Source organism: Pseudochaenichthys georgianus, chromosome 16 (assembly GCF_902827115.2).
Source record: "Pseudochaenichthys georgianus chromosome 16, fPseGeo1.2, whole genome shotgun sequence".
Lineage (NCBI taxonomy): Eukaryota > Metazoa > Chordata > Actinopteri > Perciformes > Channichthyidae > Pseudochaenichthys > Pseudochaenichthys georgianus.
The window spans coordinates 695,263-709,903 of record NC_047518.2 but is presented as its reverse complement, the minus strand read 5'-3'; the positions used below and the strand labels follow the sequence as shown (position 1 = coordinate 709,903).

The 14,641-nt window shown below is 43.8% G+C and overlaps 1 protein-coding gene across 3 annotated transcripts in view; it reads left to right on the top strand.

Moving 5' to 3' along the window:
• The window catches only part of cdk14 (cyclin dependent kinase 14), a 257,958-nt gene that overhangs the window by 140,845 nt on the left and 102,472 nt on the right, over positions 1 to 14,641 (top strand). For all 3 annotated transcript variants that reach the window (XM_034102038.1, XM_071205779.1, XM_034102039.2), the window contains one exon: positions 8,907 to 9,027. In XM_034102038.1, the coding sequence (XP_033957929.1) occupies positions 8,907 to 9,027 (121 nt within the window). The remainder of the gene's footprint in view (positions 1 to 8,906; positions 9,028 to 14,641) is intronic.

The following is a 14,641-nucleotide window of genomic DNA, read 5'->3' as shown; positions in this document are numbered from 1 at the left end:
TCATCGTTATCAGGAAATGATCGTATAGGGCGTACACACGGAGCCGTTTGCCACCCCAGAGCGTTCCGTTTGCAGATCTATCCACCTTGGGACCCGTTATCGTTTGCCGGGTCCGTTTCCGCGTTTCTGTTACGGCCCCGTGTGAACGAACGGGCTATACGAAACAGAAAAGTAGCGGATACAACCGTTTGCGTTCTCGTGTAAACAGCACCGTATACTTTAAATAACTTTGTTTAAACATGGTCATCTTCAGTTAGAGGGCACTCACATTAACATCTGGCAGCTTCAGAAACAGCTCAGAGCTGAGCTAACCCAGTTAGTGCAGAGGGAACAACACACCCTAACATGTGAAACTGGTCCTGTTAATGAGAACATAACACTGAGCGTTTGGACACGGACCACGTAGGAATCACACCATCACGCCATGATGCCCACAATGAGTCACACTTTGTTTAGTTGTTAAAGAAACTGCTTCTGGCAGGAAGTAGTACTCTCAATCTGCTGAGTGTTGGAGGAGGAGGAGGAGGAGGAGGAGGAGGAGGAGGAGGAGGAGGAGGAGGAGGAGGAGGCAGGAGGAGCTACAAACTGCCTTAAAAATACAAATAAACTTTGAAAGAACAGTGAGCTGTTTCCCCCCCGAGGACAGAGAACATTTTCATCCTCTCTTTGTTCATCTCTCTTCTGCCACTTTCCCTTAAGCCCACCTCTTCCCCATTTATCCTCTGACCCCCGGGGGGAGATAGTGATGTATAAATCACCAGTGACCTTCACCCCAGGAGCTACCTGCAGGATGGCAGGTCAGCTGATGAACCACAGCAGATGAAAGTGGATAAAGGTGTGTGTGTGTGTGTGTGTGTGTATGTGTGTGTGTGTGTGTGTGTGTGTGTGTGTGCGACTATGTGTGTGTGTGTGTGTGTGTGTGTGTGTGTGTGTGTGTGTGTGCGACTGTATGTGTGTGTGTGTGTGTGTGTGTGTGTGTGTGTGTGTGTGTGTGTGTGTGTGTGTGTGTGTGTGTGTGTGTGTGTGTGTGTGTGTGCGACTGTGTGTGTGTGTGTGTGTGTGTGTGTGTGTGTGTGTGTGCGACTGTATGTGTGTGTGTGTATGTGTGTGTGTGTGTGTGTGTGTGTGTGTGTGTGTGTGTGTGTGTGCGACTGTATGTGTGTGTGAAGCCATAGGTCAGGGCTTTGAAGTAGTGCCCTGCTCTGCAGACTGTAGACTTATGGGGGGGGGGTCAGGACTCCATCATGATGCTGCAGAACACTGTGCAAGGTGATCTAATGTCAAAGCACATGAACACCTCCAGCTAAAGCATTAGCACACATCTCTTTCTGCCTTACGGTATTTACACCATGATGTGCAAAAGGAAAATAACTGCAAACAACAAACAAAAAGAGCAAAATCTGAGTTGGAGTTTGACCATTGATTGGAAGTGCAGTCTAAACATGAACAGTAAAAAAGCCTCTGAGCTGTATGTGGGTGGACTTTAAAGGTCACCTATCATGCTATTTTTAGGCAATAGCATAGGTCTCAGATATATAAAAATTAGGGCTGTCAGTCGATTAAAATAGTTAATCGCGATTAATCGCAAATTAATCGCACATTTTTGATCTGTTCTAAATGTACCTTAGAGTTTTTAATACTCTTATCAACATATGAGTGTACAAATATGCTTTATGCTAATGTTTATTATCATTTGAACAATGACAAATATTCTCATGAATATTAAACACAACAACCTGGAACCTCTCATACAATACAAATGGTGTGTGTGCACGTGCGTGTATGTGTGTCTGTGTGTGTGTGTGTGTGTGTGTGTGTGTGTGTGTGTGTGTGTGTGTGTGTGTGTGTGTGTGTGTGTGTGTGTGTGTGTGTGTGTGTGTGTGTGTGTGTGTGTGTGTGTGATGGATCGTTGGAGCTATGTGCAACTCAAGGCATATGCTCGAACGGGAGCTGCCTGGACGCTGCAATCATGTTGCTGCAATCATGAGTGTGCTGACTTCTCCTCCAACGTCCCGCTGTCTGCTTCCTGCATCAAGTCAAGTGCTCGGTGCAGTTGTGTGGATAGAGCGCTCCTCTGTTTTCATTTAAACAGCTCCTTATATCCGTTAGTGCAGCTAGCTAGCACCAGATGCTAACAACAACAATGCACGTAAGGTCTCTCCCTCGCTCGCTCGGGCCACACACACACACACCCTCCCGGTCCTCCCGATGGCCAGTCGGTGCCTGCCGGTGAGCGTGGAAGTGTGGTCTGCCACAAGCGGGCGGCAGGAGCGGGGCTGTCAGCATCAGCTTGTAGATGGTATTTTAAACTCGATGCGCTCTGAAACTACGGGGCGGACGAGGAAAAAAAATACACATGCGTTAATCGCGTTAAAATAATTAGTGGCGTTAATTTTTTTTTTAACGCGTTAACTTGACAGCCCTAATACAAATATATAAAAAACATGTCTATGAAGTGTTTTGCTCAAAATACCAAACAGATCACCCATTCTAGCCATGCCTCACATCCCTCTATTTCACTTCCTGTTTCAAAAGTGCTGATTTTGGGTATAAAGAGGAGTGGAGCTTATGCCTGCTCATGCGGGAGATTCTACCGGCAGATACTGCCGTGATGAAACGCCATATCATGGATTATCAAGGATTCTCTCTGAAACAGTCCGGAGCTCAAAGGCTTTCTCTCTTGCCGGTTATACCACAAGGTGAATTCCTTTTTATTTCCTGCTTCTTCACACACATGCTCTCCAGTACAGGTTAGCTCTTCTGTTAGCGATGCTAATGTAAACACCGACCATATTATGTCCAAAACAGTCGGGCATTGTTTCTGATAGCAACGTTTCTGATAGTGCTGTGGGTCTGCTTTGCCAATATGATCAGGGGTGCACATAACTGGTACGCAGGTACGGATGCGCGGCAACAATCCGAAATGCGTACCGTTTCTTGTGTCACAAAGCGCATTTGCGTACCGACGTACTTGTGAAGCTTTTCCAGAAGGCGGTTAGATCACCGGACGCCAGAGTCGGTCTCCGTGTGCAGACAGGGCTGATGTTAACGTCGGTCTGTACAACGGAACTGTGCCAAAACTACGCCAACTGGCTGCGGAGGGAGACTTCCCCCGTCACTGGAGAACTGCGCTAAAACAGCTGATCACAACGTTCACGCGCTGTGGTCACGGAGTACTCAACTAGCCCCCCCCCCGCCCCCCCCGTCGACTTCCCTGAAGTACTCCACTACCCCCCCCCGTTGACGTTCGCGATACAGAGGGCTTCATCAAATAACTTGAGTGGAGCCAGAAGTTGGAGTACCAAACACTGACTCCAGGTACTCATCTGAGTACCTCACTGGGAAAGTTATGTGCCCCCCTGGGTATGATGTCATATTGGACGCAAATCTGGATCCGCTCCGTTGTACCCCGGTATTTAGAGATCTAGGTATGGAGGAAAAAAGAGAGGGTTTTATTTTCTGACGCTGCGTGAGTTCCCTACACACCGGGGACACATATTTATGTATAAAAGACATCAAAAAGTGCATTTTGTATGATAGGTCCCCTTTAATGTATAACGCATGATATGGACGAGGTCCAGCTGATATACAAGCAAGATGCTGGACTTAATTGGCTTTTTTTGCCTTAATCTGTGTATTCCTTGGGGCTTTGGTTATAATGAAGCAGCCAATATAAAGAGTTATAATTGCTTTGTTAGTTTTAAATATTATAATTGCACCAACCCTGCTGAATATCACTTTAATCCCATAATACAAGTAGATCTATAAATGAAAGCGCCTGCTGGTAATATTCCGTTTTTATTTGGTTGGCAACCAATTACATCATAGACAACATTTAATCAGTGAGCCATGTTCCTCGACCACACACACACACACACACACACACACACACACACACACACACACACACACACACACACACACACACACACACACACACACACACACACACACACACACACACACACACACACACACACACACACACACACACACACACACACACACAGTAGTTTAGTTTGGCACAATCCCACAAAAAGCATCCTGCTGTCACAAATACTCACTAGAGCACCAAATATTAGGGATGTAACGATATATTGAATATCGCGATATCGCGGTACATAAATGTCTCAATAATAAAAAATTATAATAATATTTATTTATTTTTTAAACCTTTATTCAACCAGGTGGTCCCATTGAGATCATCGATCTCTTTTTCAAGGGAGACCTGTCCAACATGGCAGCAAGTAGGTTACAACATGAACATAAAACAACAGATAACACAAAAGGACATGGTATTTACAGGGCTACATGTACACACCTAGAGACATTGACAAGTACCAACAGTATATTTATATCTCTGTCAATAAGCCTCACCTTCTTGGCAACAACTGTATTGTTTTTGAAGTGGTGGAGAGACATGCATAGTTTGACCCACTGCTGTCACCCATGGCCAAAGCATATCTCTCTGTCCCAGCAACACCAGTACCAGCGAGAGAGTTGTTTCCACAGCAGGGGATTTTGTAAACGCCCAAACATCCCAGCTTCTACCTGGAAATGTGGACATGCTCATATTCCTAAAAGATAACCTTGATGATGCTGAGTGAGTGAGTTAGTGAGTGAGTTACTTGAAAAACTAAAGTGAAACTTGATTTATTCTATTGCAGGGTCTGATTATTTTATTGTTGACACTTTAAAATACTACTATCTACAAAAATGCTGTACAAATCAGATTTATTATTTAATAAAGAAAAAATTCAAGTAAATATATATATATATCGCGATAAATATCGTACTGTGGACTTTTTATCGCGATATTATCGTACCGTGAGTTTTTGGTATTGTTACATCCCTACCAAATATAGATTCATCCACTGCTAAAAGTAGTCCCCAATATAATATTCTCTCCTGTTTGAGTAACATCAATAAAGTATCGATAAAGAATTATGATATGGTATCGTAACATTAAAAAGTACAGCAGAACAACTGCTAACTGATCTCACTGTATTCTCTACCATGTGCTTTAGTAAGGGTAATCACAGACAACCAAAGAGAATCAGATACAGCATATGGCTTGGCGATGTATATAAATATCATGATATGCAGTGTTGTGCTAGTTACTGAAAACCAGTAACTAGTTACCATTACTAGTTACTTCATTTCAAAAGTAACTCAGTTACTTTACTGATTACTTACACCAAAAAGTAATGCGTTACTGTGAAAAGTTACTTTGTAGTTACTTAAAAAAGGGCTCCCATTATATTAATGCCCTTAGAGCCTTCATTTCAGTACTGTTATTGCATTGGAGAATAATACAATCTGTTGATCAACTTGACATGCATTATATGCAATCTGGATTGCATCGATATTAGCTGGCTTTACATTTTTGTATATTCTTTCTCCAGGTAGTTGGAAAAAGTTTTCCGTCCCATATGCCGTGTGCCGCCCGGACATGCTATCATGCTAACTAGCTCCCTGAAAGCGGGTGACTCCACTGTAGCAATAGTCTGCATGTGTTCTACAACATACCTTGCAATGGCTTTATGGACTTTTCCCTGGCTAGCAGTCCCTTGGTTAAAATCCAGCCGCTGTTGCTTAGGTGCAGGTGGAGGTGGAGTGGCGTCGGCTGAGTCTGTGGTCTTAGCTACTAGCTTCGTCCCAGCATGTTGTTTCTGCAGATGCTTTAGAGATGTGAATGACTGGTTTGGGCAGTAGATAGGCTCTTTGACCCGCCAGGACACAACTTACATTTAACTAAAACGTTCTTTTCTTTGTGCTCGACAAAAGTGAAATAGTGAGAATATCTCCAGGTGGAGAAACTAGACTTGAGCTCCGCCGCCGCCATGACAGTCTTGTTAGTAAACAACACAAACACGCCCACAGCGCGTCTCCGCATGTGACACAGGAAGTATCGAAGTACATTTACTGAAGTACTGTACTTAAGTACAGTTCTCATCTCTGTTCGCCTGGCTGTTGACTATATAAAAAAACTAACGCAGTAACGCACCATGTAGTAACGGTAACTGAGTTACTGAATTTAAAAAGTAATGCGTTGGAGTACTAGTTACTGCCAACAATAACGGCGTTACTGTAACGAGTTACTTTGTAACGCGTTACTTTGTAACGTAGGTGTTACGTAGTTAGTCCCAACACTGATGATATGCAACTAGACATCGTCTTAGATGTTGGGTAGTGTAATAAACGTATATAAGTCATAAGTAATTGTTCCCCTGGTCAGAAGCTGGATTACTGTAAAATGATGTATTTCAGAATTTAGCAGCCTGTTCTAACTCTTCCGTTATTTCCATCCAGCCACTAATGAATTGTATCCACATGAATCTCATTAGGTCATACTTCATGAACTCATGAGTGGTCTCCCTACCATTTGGTATGGTATTGGTATTTGCTCTTAAATATAGTGATGATGTTTCCAAGCCCTGCAGAGTATCTTCCTGTAGTGCATACTAAAGGAGGAGGATCTAAAGCCTGGTCAGACGATGTACGTCGAGCGATTCATATCATCAAACAATGCTGGTTCCTGTGACCGTGTCCCGCGCCTCCATGTTACAAACAAGCCAACATCATTAGACCCTTGGTGAGTGCAGTAGTAGTGGTCTCACTCACTCACGGGCCCTGCAGTGGAGACAGCAGCCTCTGGGTATCTATACGGGTGATCCGTGGGTGGACATTACAGGGCTCGGTCATGATGAATGGCAGCTCCACTCCTTTCCCCTGTGGGCGTTCTGACAACGGGAAATGTTAAATACACCCTCCCTCTTCATGTATTCTCTTCCTCCCACTCAGGGGACTGCCAGCAGGGCAGGAAGTCCTTTTTTACCAGGCTAAATGCTTTAATTAAGCCTTCCAACCTCTCGGGGGGAGACAAAGAGTATGCCATCCGCCTCATTAGAGCTGCTGCCTCTGCACTCTGCTCTCCTTCAGCTGCCGAGCTCACCTGGGTCAGTGGCACCTACGATCAGAGCAGGAACAGGGCGAGAATAACCAGGAGACGCACAGGAACTACATATAAAAATACTTGAAAAGGTTTGAAAGAAAGTTAAGTACCTCCATGTTTGTGCTGAAGTTAAAAATGTAGGTACTTTACTTTACTTGAGTATTTTCAAATGCTGCTACTATACTTATACTTGTATAAGTTGTTATTCACTCTGCGTCCCCCTCAGAGACCTCAAAGGTCTTCCATCATGGTGTCCATTTGAAAAGCCTTGTTGCGGTTGAATGTACAGAAGACAGTGCAAAGACAGGTCTGATTACTTTGCGTTGGCCTCAGTGGAAACAGAGCGGTGATCTGCATATTGATATTGTGTGAAATACAGCAAGCGGTCCAGAAGGAGGTGAGGCAGTGCTACAACTATGAGGAGCTTCGTCAGGAGCACATCAAACATTCCGAAGATCTCAACCTTTCGCTGTAATGAAGGACTGATTGTATCCTTCTATGAACAACATATTACCTTTCATCCTAACCCTTCTAATGAGCAACCTCAGCAGCTCTCTCTCTCGTTGCGGTGATGTAAAGTGTGCTCCAGAGTGTGTCATCACATGTGTGTGGGTGCAATGTAGCACACTTCTGACCACACCTATCACTGATGCCGTCTGATTCTGAACAACAGATCTCTCCATTGCTAATTCCTATGTTATACATCCCAGCAGTCCACCTCGTTTCCTTAAGTCAATCAAAGCTTTGTGCGTCGAGGGTCTAATATTTCCTCTGAAGTTCAACCAGACACCGAGGTTTCAAACTGCTGGGGGGTGAAGGGCACAGCATAATTGAAGGGGAGGCAGCAGGAGGCTAAGGGTGCATCTCATTTCGGTTAAATGGATTCCTTGCGTCCCTCACTTGCGTCGTTTCCCTGCCACTAGTCCCTCCCACCAGGGAAGCAAGGAGAGACGCAAGGAAACCACGAGAAGCAGGGAAATGAGTTTTAAGAGCAACGGGACGTGCTTTCCTCCGGAGCGCCACGTGAAGCCACGTCCGTTTGTGATGACGCCGCACAGCTGATCGTCTGACAGCAGCCAGATCAGTGCATGCGCTGCATCGTCCAATCAGTGAGCGATACACAGTAAGGGGGCGGGGCGAGTGTCTGAGGATTTCACCGGAGGATGGTCTGGTAGTTCCTCCGTTATCGCTCCTCCGGCACAAATAAGGCCACTGAGACGCTACTCAAGATGGCGCAGACCAATCAACTTCCGGTGACACCGAGCCCGAGGAGCGAGGACATGAAAAATAAGAGAAGTGAGACGCACCCACAGATGCTATGTGAGGTGAAGAGGACAGGTGCATGCTGGGGTTCTAAAAACAACAGGAAATAGGTTATTGCAGTTTGAGGGGAGTTATGCTATTACAACCTTACCTCCTTGAACAGACTGTAGATACATGCGAGAGACAAGAGGCGGGACTCCATGGTCAGTTCTATCTATGCTTGGGTCCATTTCAAACAGGAACTGTATATAGTTAATGTTGCACACCTTTAATTATGAACTATATGAATTGATTAATAATTTAATAATAATTTAAAGATTGTTATTATTGTATTCAGAATAACAGAAGATACAAGGGGGAATGGGTAATGTCCTTATTTTGAACAGTTGTCAATCCTCTCGATTCTATAATCTTTTCGCCTGTGCTTGGATGGGTGTGGTTGGTTTTCAAGACGTGTAACCACTTTGTATGAGAACTATATTCTTCTGTGGTATTGTTGCAATCACGTGTATTTAAACTACCAATTTCTTTGTTATCTAAACTGTGCTGAGTTATTATGTTCCACGTTGCATATCCTTGCTGCTTGTTCATCCTCACACAGTATCAGTGCTTGCTACAGTGAGTGTTCAGAGGCCTGCTGAAGGTCGTCCAATGATAATCTTGTGTTGTGTTGCCCCCCCCCCCCCAGGCCTGGCCAGAGCCAAGTCGGTCCCCAGCCACACCTACTCCAACGAGGTGGTGACCCTGTGGTACCGGCCCCCTGATGTCCTGCTGGGGTCCACAGAGTACTCCACCTGCCTGGACATGTGGTGAGTACTCCTAACCCCGACCCCCCTCCCCACCCTATTTCTCCATGGTTCATTCCGGTGCGATCCAGATCAGATTTTCTTCACAACACCAATTTAAAACCCACTTAAGTTGAGCCGATCCTAACCTGAGAGCGCTGCCTCCTGTGGAATGCTTTAGAAGGTTCCTTGGATCAATCTCTCTTACAGGTATGGATGATTCGTGATGCAGTGTAATTCACATGTGTGTCTTACTAGCTATTGATTATAACAACAATAGGTGAATTAACAGACATTGTATGCCCCGAATAAACTGATGACGTCTGAATGATTGTAGAAATTGTTTTAAATTGTATCTTTACTGACAAATAATCAGATTACATTGCATGAGAAATATCAATTTAGCTTACATTTAGCGAGATATAACTTAAGTGGGGTAGCATGTTTCTCAATTGTAATGAATGCAAAACGATGTGTATCATGCTGACGCCTGTGCTCTGTGGCTGGAGAATGGGAACAGCATTACATATGAACTGTTCTCAAACCTGGCAGCTGACTCGTGACATGTAGCATGGTCTGCACTTAACCCGTGATCTGATAGCAGAGCTCCCAGATGTGATTACATAAAAGGTGGCCACATGCAAACAACACATTAGCAAAGATACAGGGAGGCATTATCACTCACACAAGAACTGCACACAGATCAAGCTTTCTTTATAAATATCATTATGTTCCACCTTCATTTCATTTTGCCTGCTGATACAATCTCTCCAGAATGTCTGCAGAGAGGCTGAAATATATTACGGTTATCTTCTGGCTTTAAATCAAGTTGTGCAGAACTGTGAAAGTGCTTGAAAAGGAAGTGGAACATGAGGTCCTGCTGGGGTCCACAGAGTACTCCACCTGCCTGGACATGTGGTGAGGGACTGCTGGTCCCTTTCCTCTCAGGCTTGCTGCCACCTAAACTCTCAGTGGAGCCTCGGTGACCCTCTCTGTCTGGACAGTCCGCAGGGACATCCCACAAACCCCTGCTGCATGTTCCAACATCCAATTAAAAAGCAGTTGGGGGCTTTGGGGTCTGAGAGGCAGAGGGAAAGTAATAATAATTCCTTGCATTTATTATAGCGCTTTTCCAGTGCTCAAAGCGCTTTACAGATACACATTACACATATACATTTTTTTTTTTATTTAAAAAAAAAAAAAATTGTTTATATACATGCAATGGAAAGTGTGACTGCTGCAGGTGGGCAGGAGGGTCATGCTGTGACACACACACACACACACACACACACACACACACACACACACACACACACACACACACACACACACACACACACACACACACACACACACACACACACACACACACACACACACACACACACACACACACACACACACACACACACCCCTGGTCACTTAGGAAGCAGTGTTCCATGAAGCAGATCGGCCTCCCTGCCATGTGAGCATCCATCACAGCCTCACACCGCAGCCCGCAGGTTACAGGCTGCGGAGAGACAAAGAGCGGCTCTCTTTCTACCTTCCTGCAGCTCTCACACGCCTGGCCGTCCGTCAGAGCTCAGAGCACTGCAGCGTGACCGTGCACAGACGACAATGGCTGCTGTTATCCAAGACTTTCCCTGTTTCACACAAATACCATGAAAAGAGCAACTTTAGAGTACGTCTGTCTGTTTGTACCCTCCTCTGTCTGTGGCTCTCAGCTCCAAGCTTGTGTGTGTGTGTGTGTGTGTGTGTGTGCGTGTGCGTGCGTGCGTGCGTGCGTTAGGGCTGTGCATCTTCACTGGTCTCACGATTCGATTCGATTACGATTATCCTGTCAACGATTCGATTCGGTTCGATATCCCGGTGCATCACGATTCATACCAATGCGTTGCATCCTCAATTTTCTATATTACTGCACATGGCTTATTTTTCATCAATGCATACATGCAGTAAATACATATGAACTCTCTTTTTATTATTTAGAAAGTGCTTCAGAAATCAATCACATAAATGTCTTGACATTAATTTATATACCAAAATAAATGAATTGTATAGGTCTAGCCTCCGTGTGTGAAGTTGTTCCATCCTCAACAACAAAAAGCTAATGCTTCTGCAGTCGAGCTGCAGCTTCTAGCCGCGGCCTTCTGTTAAGAAAGGACACTGAAGGTCCTGAATGTGGCCTCACACACAGGACCTGAGTCTGAACCATAGACTGTATATATGGTCTGAACACAGCAGACAACAGGAGGATTTACAACAGCATATACAAACAAAAATACTGCATGTGGGTGCACACTTACATTCTCTGTCTTACTGTTACATGAATCCCATGATTGTATGAGATTAAGTTAGCTTCATTATATCTCAGTGATTAAGTGAATAATAACGTTTCTATCGGGTCACTATCAGCCTGTCACTCATTATTTTCAGGGAGGGGGCGGGGCTTGGAGGAACGGAGAGGAGACGGTGATCGCGGAAGCTTTTTTCCTCCTTCCTTCACAAACTTTACACACGTATATATCGTCTGAAAACTGGTAGAGGACATTCATACTTTGCAATCCAAGACTTAATTAAATCCACCAAAAACCTGACATGATTGTAACGCGATTATTTTTGAAAAACATAAATCCCTGTGCCGCAGCAAGGGGCGCCGCCAGGGATTTTGGGCCCCATGAAAATATATCACATTGGGCCCCACCACCAGGCCCAGGCCACGCCAACCAAGCACAATGCTGTAACCACACCTCCAGAACCCAACCCACTCATGTATGCTTTAAATAACTACCTGCACAGGCTTGCATCTATCTTGTAGTCCAATACTAACTGCACAATATTTACTGACACTGAGCGGTGAACATATAACACTGTGCAGACGTGCAACATTCTGCTGCAGTAGAATTCACTATTTGATATAACACTAACATTCCTGACAATAGACCTCAATAGTCATCTTTCATGGTGTACATGCCTTTTTAATAACATTTTTGAATGAAACATTCAAAATTCAAAATAAATATAACTTAAATATACATGACCTCTTAAATTAAAATAAAGTGAACATTAACACCAATATTATCATTTATAAAATGCTATAACAAGAAAAATAACATAAGCAGCAGATTTTTTTATTAAATATACATACCAACTATAAAATAAGCGGGTATTAAAGTGTAAACGGACAACGAAATGGAAGTGAAAGGGCCTGATGGTGGCGCTAAATCAGAGCCTATTACCTGTTCTCAGTCTTTTTCTCATCATGCATCGTAGTGATCCAATATCGTTACCATTAGGGCTGCAACAAACGACTAATTTGATAATCGATTAATCAATCGATTAATGAAACGATTAATCGATTATTCGGATCGTTAAGGTTTTAACTGTACTACTACTTATATCGATACTGCTTATCGATCCGGTCCTTTTAACGATAGTATTAACGGTTCTTTTGACAAGAAATAAGGTAAACTAACTAAACAAATTGTGAACAAAACTAACATCGCTTTTTATTTTTAATTAAATGCATAATATTTCACATCAAAAGAAACAACAATGTTTTAACAAATCGTATTAAATAATGTCAGGGAAAAGAAAGTTTGGGGCTCTCTGCTGGAACTGCTACCCCCGCGACCCGACCACGGATAAGCGGGAGAAGATGGATGGATGGATGGATTAAATAATGTGATGACAGAACTGTAAACAGAATAGCTGAAACTTTAACAAAATAAATAACTCAGTTACCTCTAATCATTAACCCATGTTTGTATAATGTAGTTAACTCCGTGTGTTGCTGCTAGCATACAGAACACCTGACGTGGAAACGTCACTCGTGGACGGGGCTACAGAGCTGCTAGAAAGACAGTGGAACCCGGTGCATTCCTCCGTCTGGATGTGGAGCACTTTTGCTAAATGTTTAGACAAATTGCTCGTGTTACCGCCCTTACATGCTAAACTCTTATTGCACTTTTGGCAACGAGCATCGTCCACATCGAGACGGCTAAAGTTTAACCATACCTCGGAGCGCGTTCTCTCCGCCATCTCCTCCGTGTGTGTGTGTTGCTGCATATAGCGGCTGCGTGTGTGTAAACTGCCCCGCCCCCTCGCAAGCAGGCGGGGGAGAGATCTCTCGTCTGAATTGGGAAGATCGAAAATACATTATAGACGCATTTTGTAGTCATATTGCATATTAGAAACGGAGTTGGTGACACTAAGACTGCGATATAACGTTTATGTAGCAATAATACATATGACATATGTTTTAAATGTTTCCTGTACCGATAAAAAAGAGCGATAACGTTGGAGCTTAACGGGGTGTAGAACACATGTGATGACGTCACCAACGAATCGACGACTGAATTAGTTGCCAACTAATTTGGTAATCGATTTTAATCGATTAAGTCGATTAGTTGTTGCACCCCTAGTTACCATAGCCTTGCCCTTTAACAGTTATCACGAGCCCTGGCTCAGCCTTACTCACCAAGAGCCCAGCGCCTAGCCTTCTTACAGGCAAAGTCACTGATCAAGTCCTTGAAGTCCAGCTTTCTAGCCAACTGGCTTTCAATGGACAGCATGGCAAGACTGCAAAGCCTTATGGGGGGTCAGGGCTGCGGAGCCTAAAGATGGATGTGTTGGTCCTGGCACCAGGGGGAGGGACAACTGATTTAGTATGAATAGCTGCTAAAAATGTACCTGCATTTATTAAATGTCAGCTAAAAGAGGAGTGAAAGGAAAAACCTCTGAATGTTCTGTGAAGATATTAACAGTAGTTGTGGGGTAGGTAATTTTGGAGAAAGCGGCTCGAGATCGCTAGAATTTGAAAATACACAACCGTAAAAAATCTGCCACTTCCTTACAGAGCCCCTCCTCCAACACACACGAACGCGCACATGACCAATGAGGGCACGAGATAAGTTTGTGCACAGATGGAAGGCTGACAGGCAGGTAGGCCATCCAGTTACTTTAGCCGGGCCGGCTAAAATGATTGGTCGTGCTTTTTACAGCGCCACGGCTTCCACAGATGACATTTTTTAATGGATTTTTTGTCAAAGCACTTCAGATATTCATTGCTATCGGGATGTTAAGAGCATTCCATGGAATATAACAAAAAGTGTATCTCGAGCCGGTTTCTCAAACTTACCTACCCCACCTTTAATGTCAGCAAAACATTACAATTATTATTTACAATGGACTACGCTTAGCTAACAGACTAATTTCCACCACTCATGGACCACACCCACCTTTTCTTTTGAAAAACTGGGTGACATACTGTCGCCCTTTAGTCCCTCTCTCTTGTCTTTCTCTCCTTTCTTTTCTTTCTTGAAAGCCTGACTTTGTTAGTCGTTGAGACATCGTACACACATAAGTACTAGCATCCCTCCTCTCACTAGTCTCTCTGCTAGAAAGGGCCGGTGCTGCACAGCGTTTGGAGGCAGGACCAAACCATTACATGTAAATAGAGGGGGGTGTTCGATGCTTTTGATAATTAACTTTTGGAAGAAAATAAGTTAAATGAATCGTAAGTTTAGTGAGTACATCATCAATATGACGATATATTAATGTTAATTATTGATGATTGATGAAAGGTTACTTAAACACTTTTTTCTTAATGTTCTTAAATGTTTTGGGGCCCCTGTCA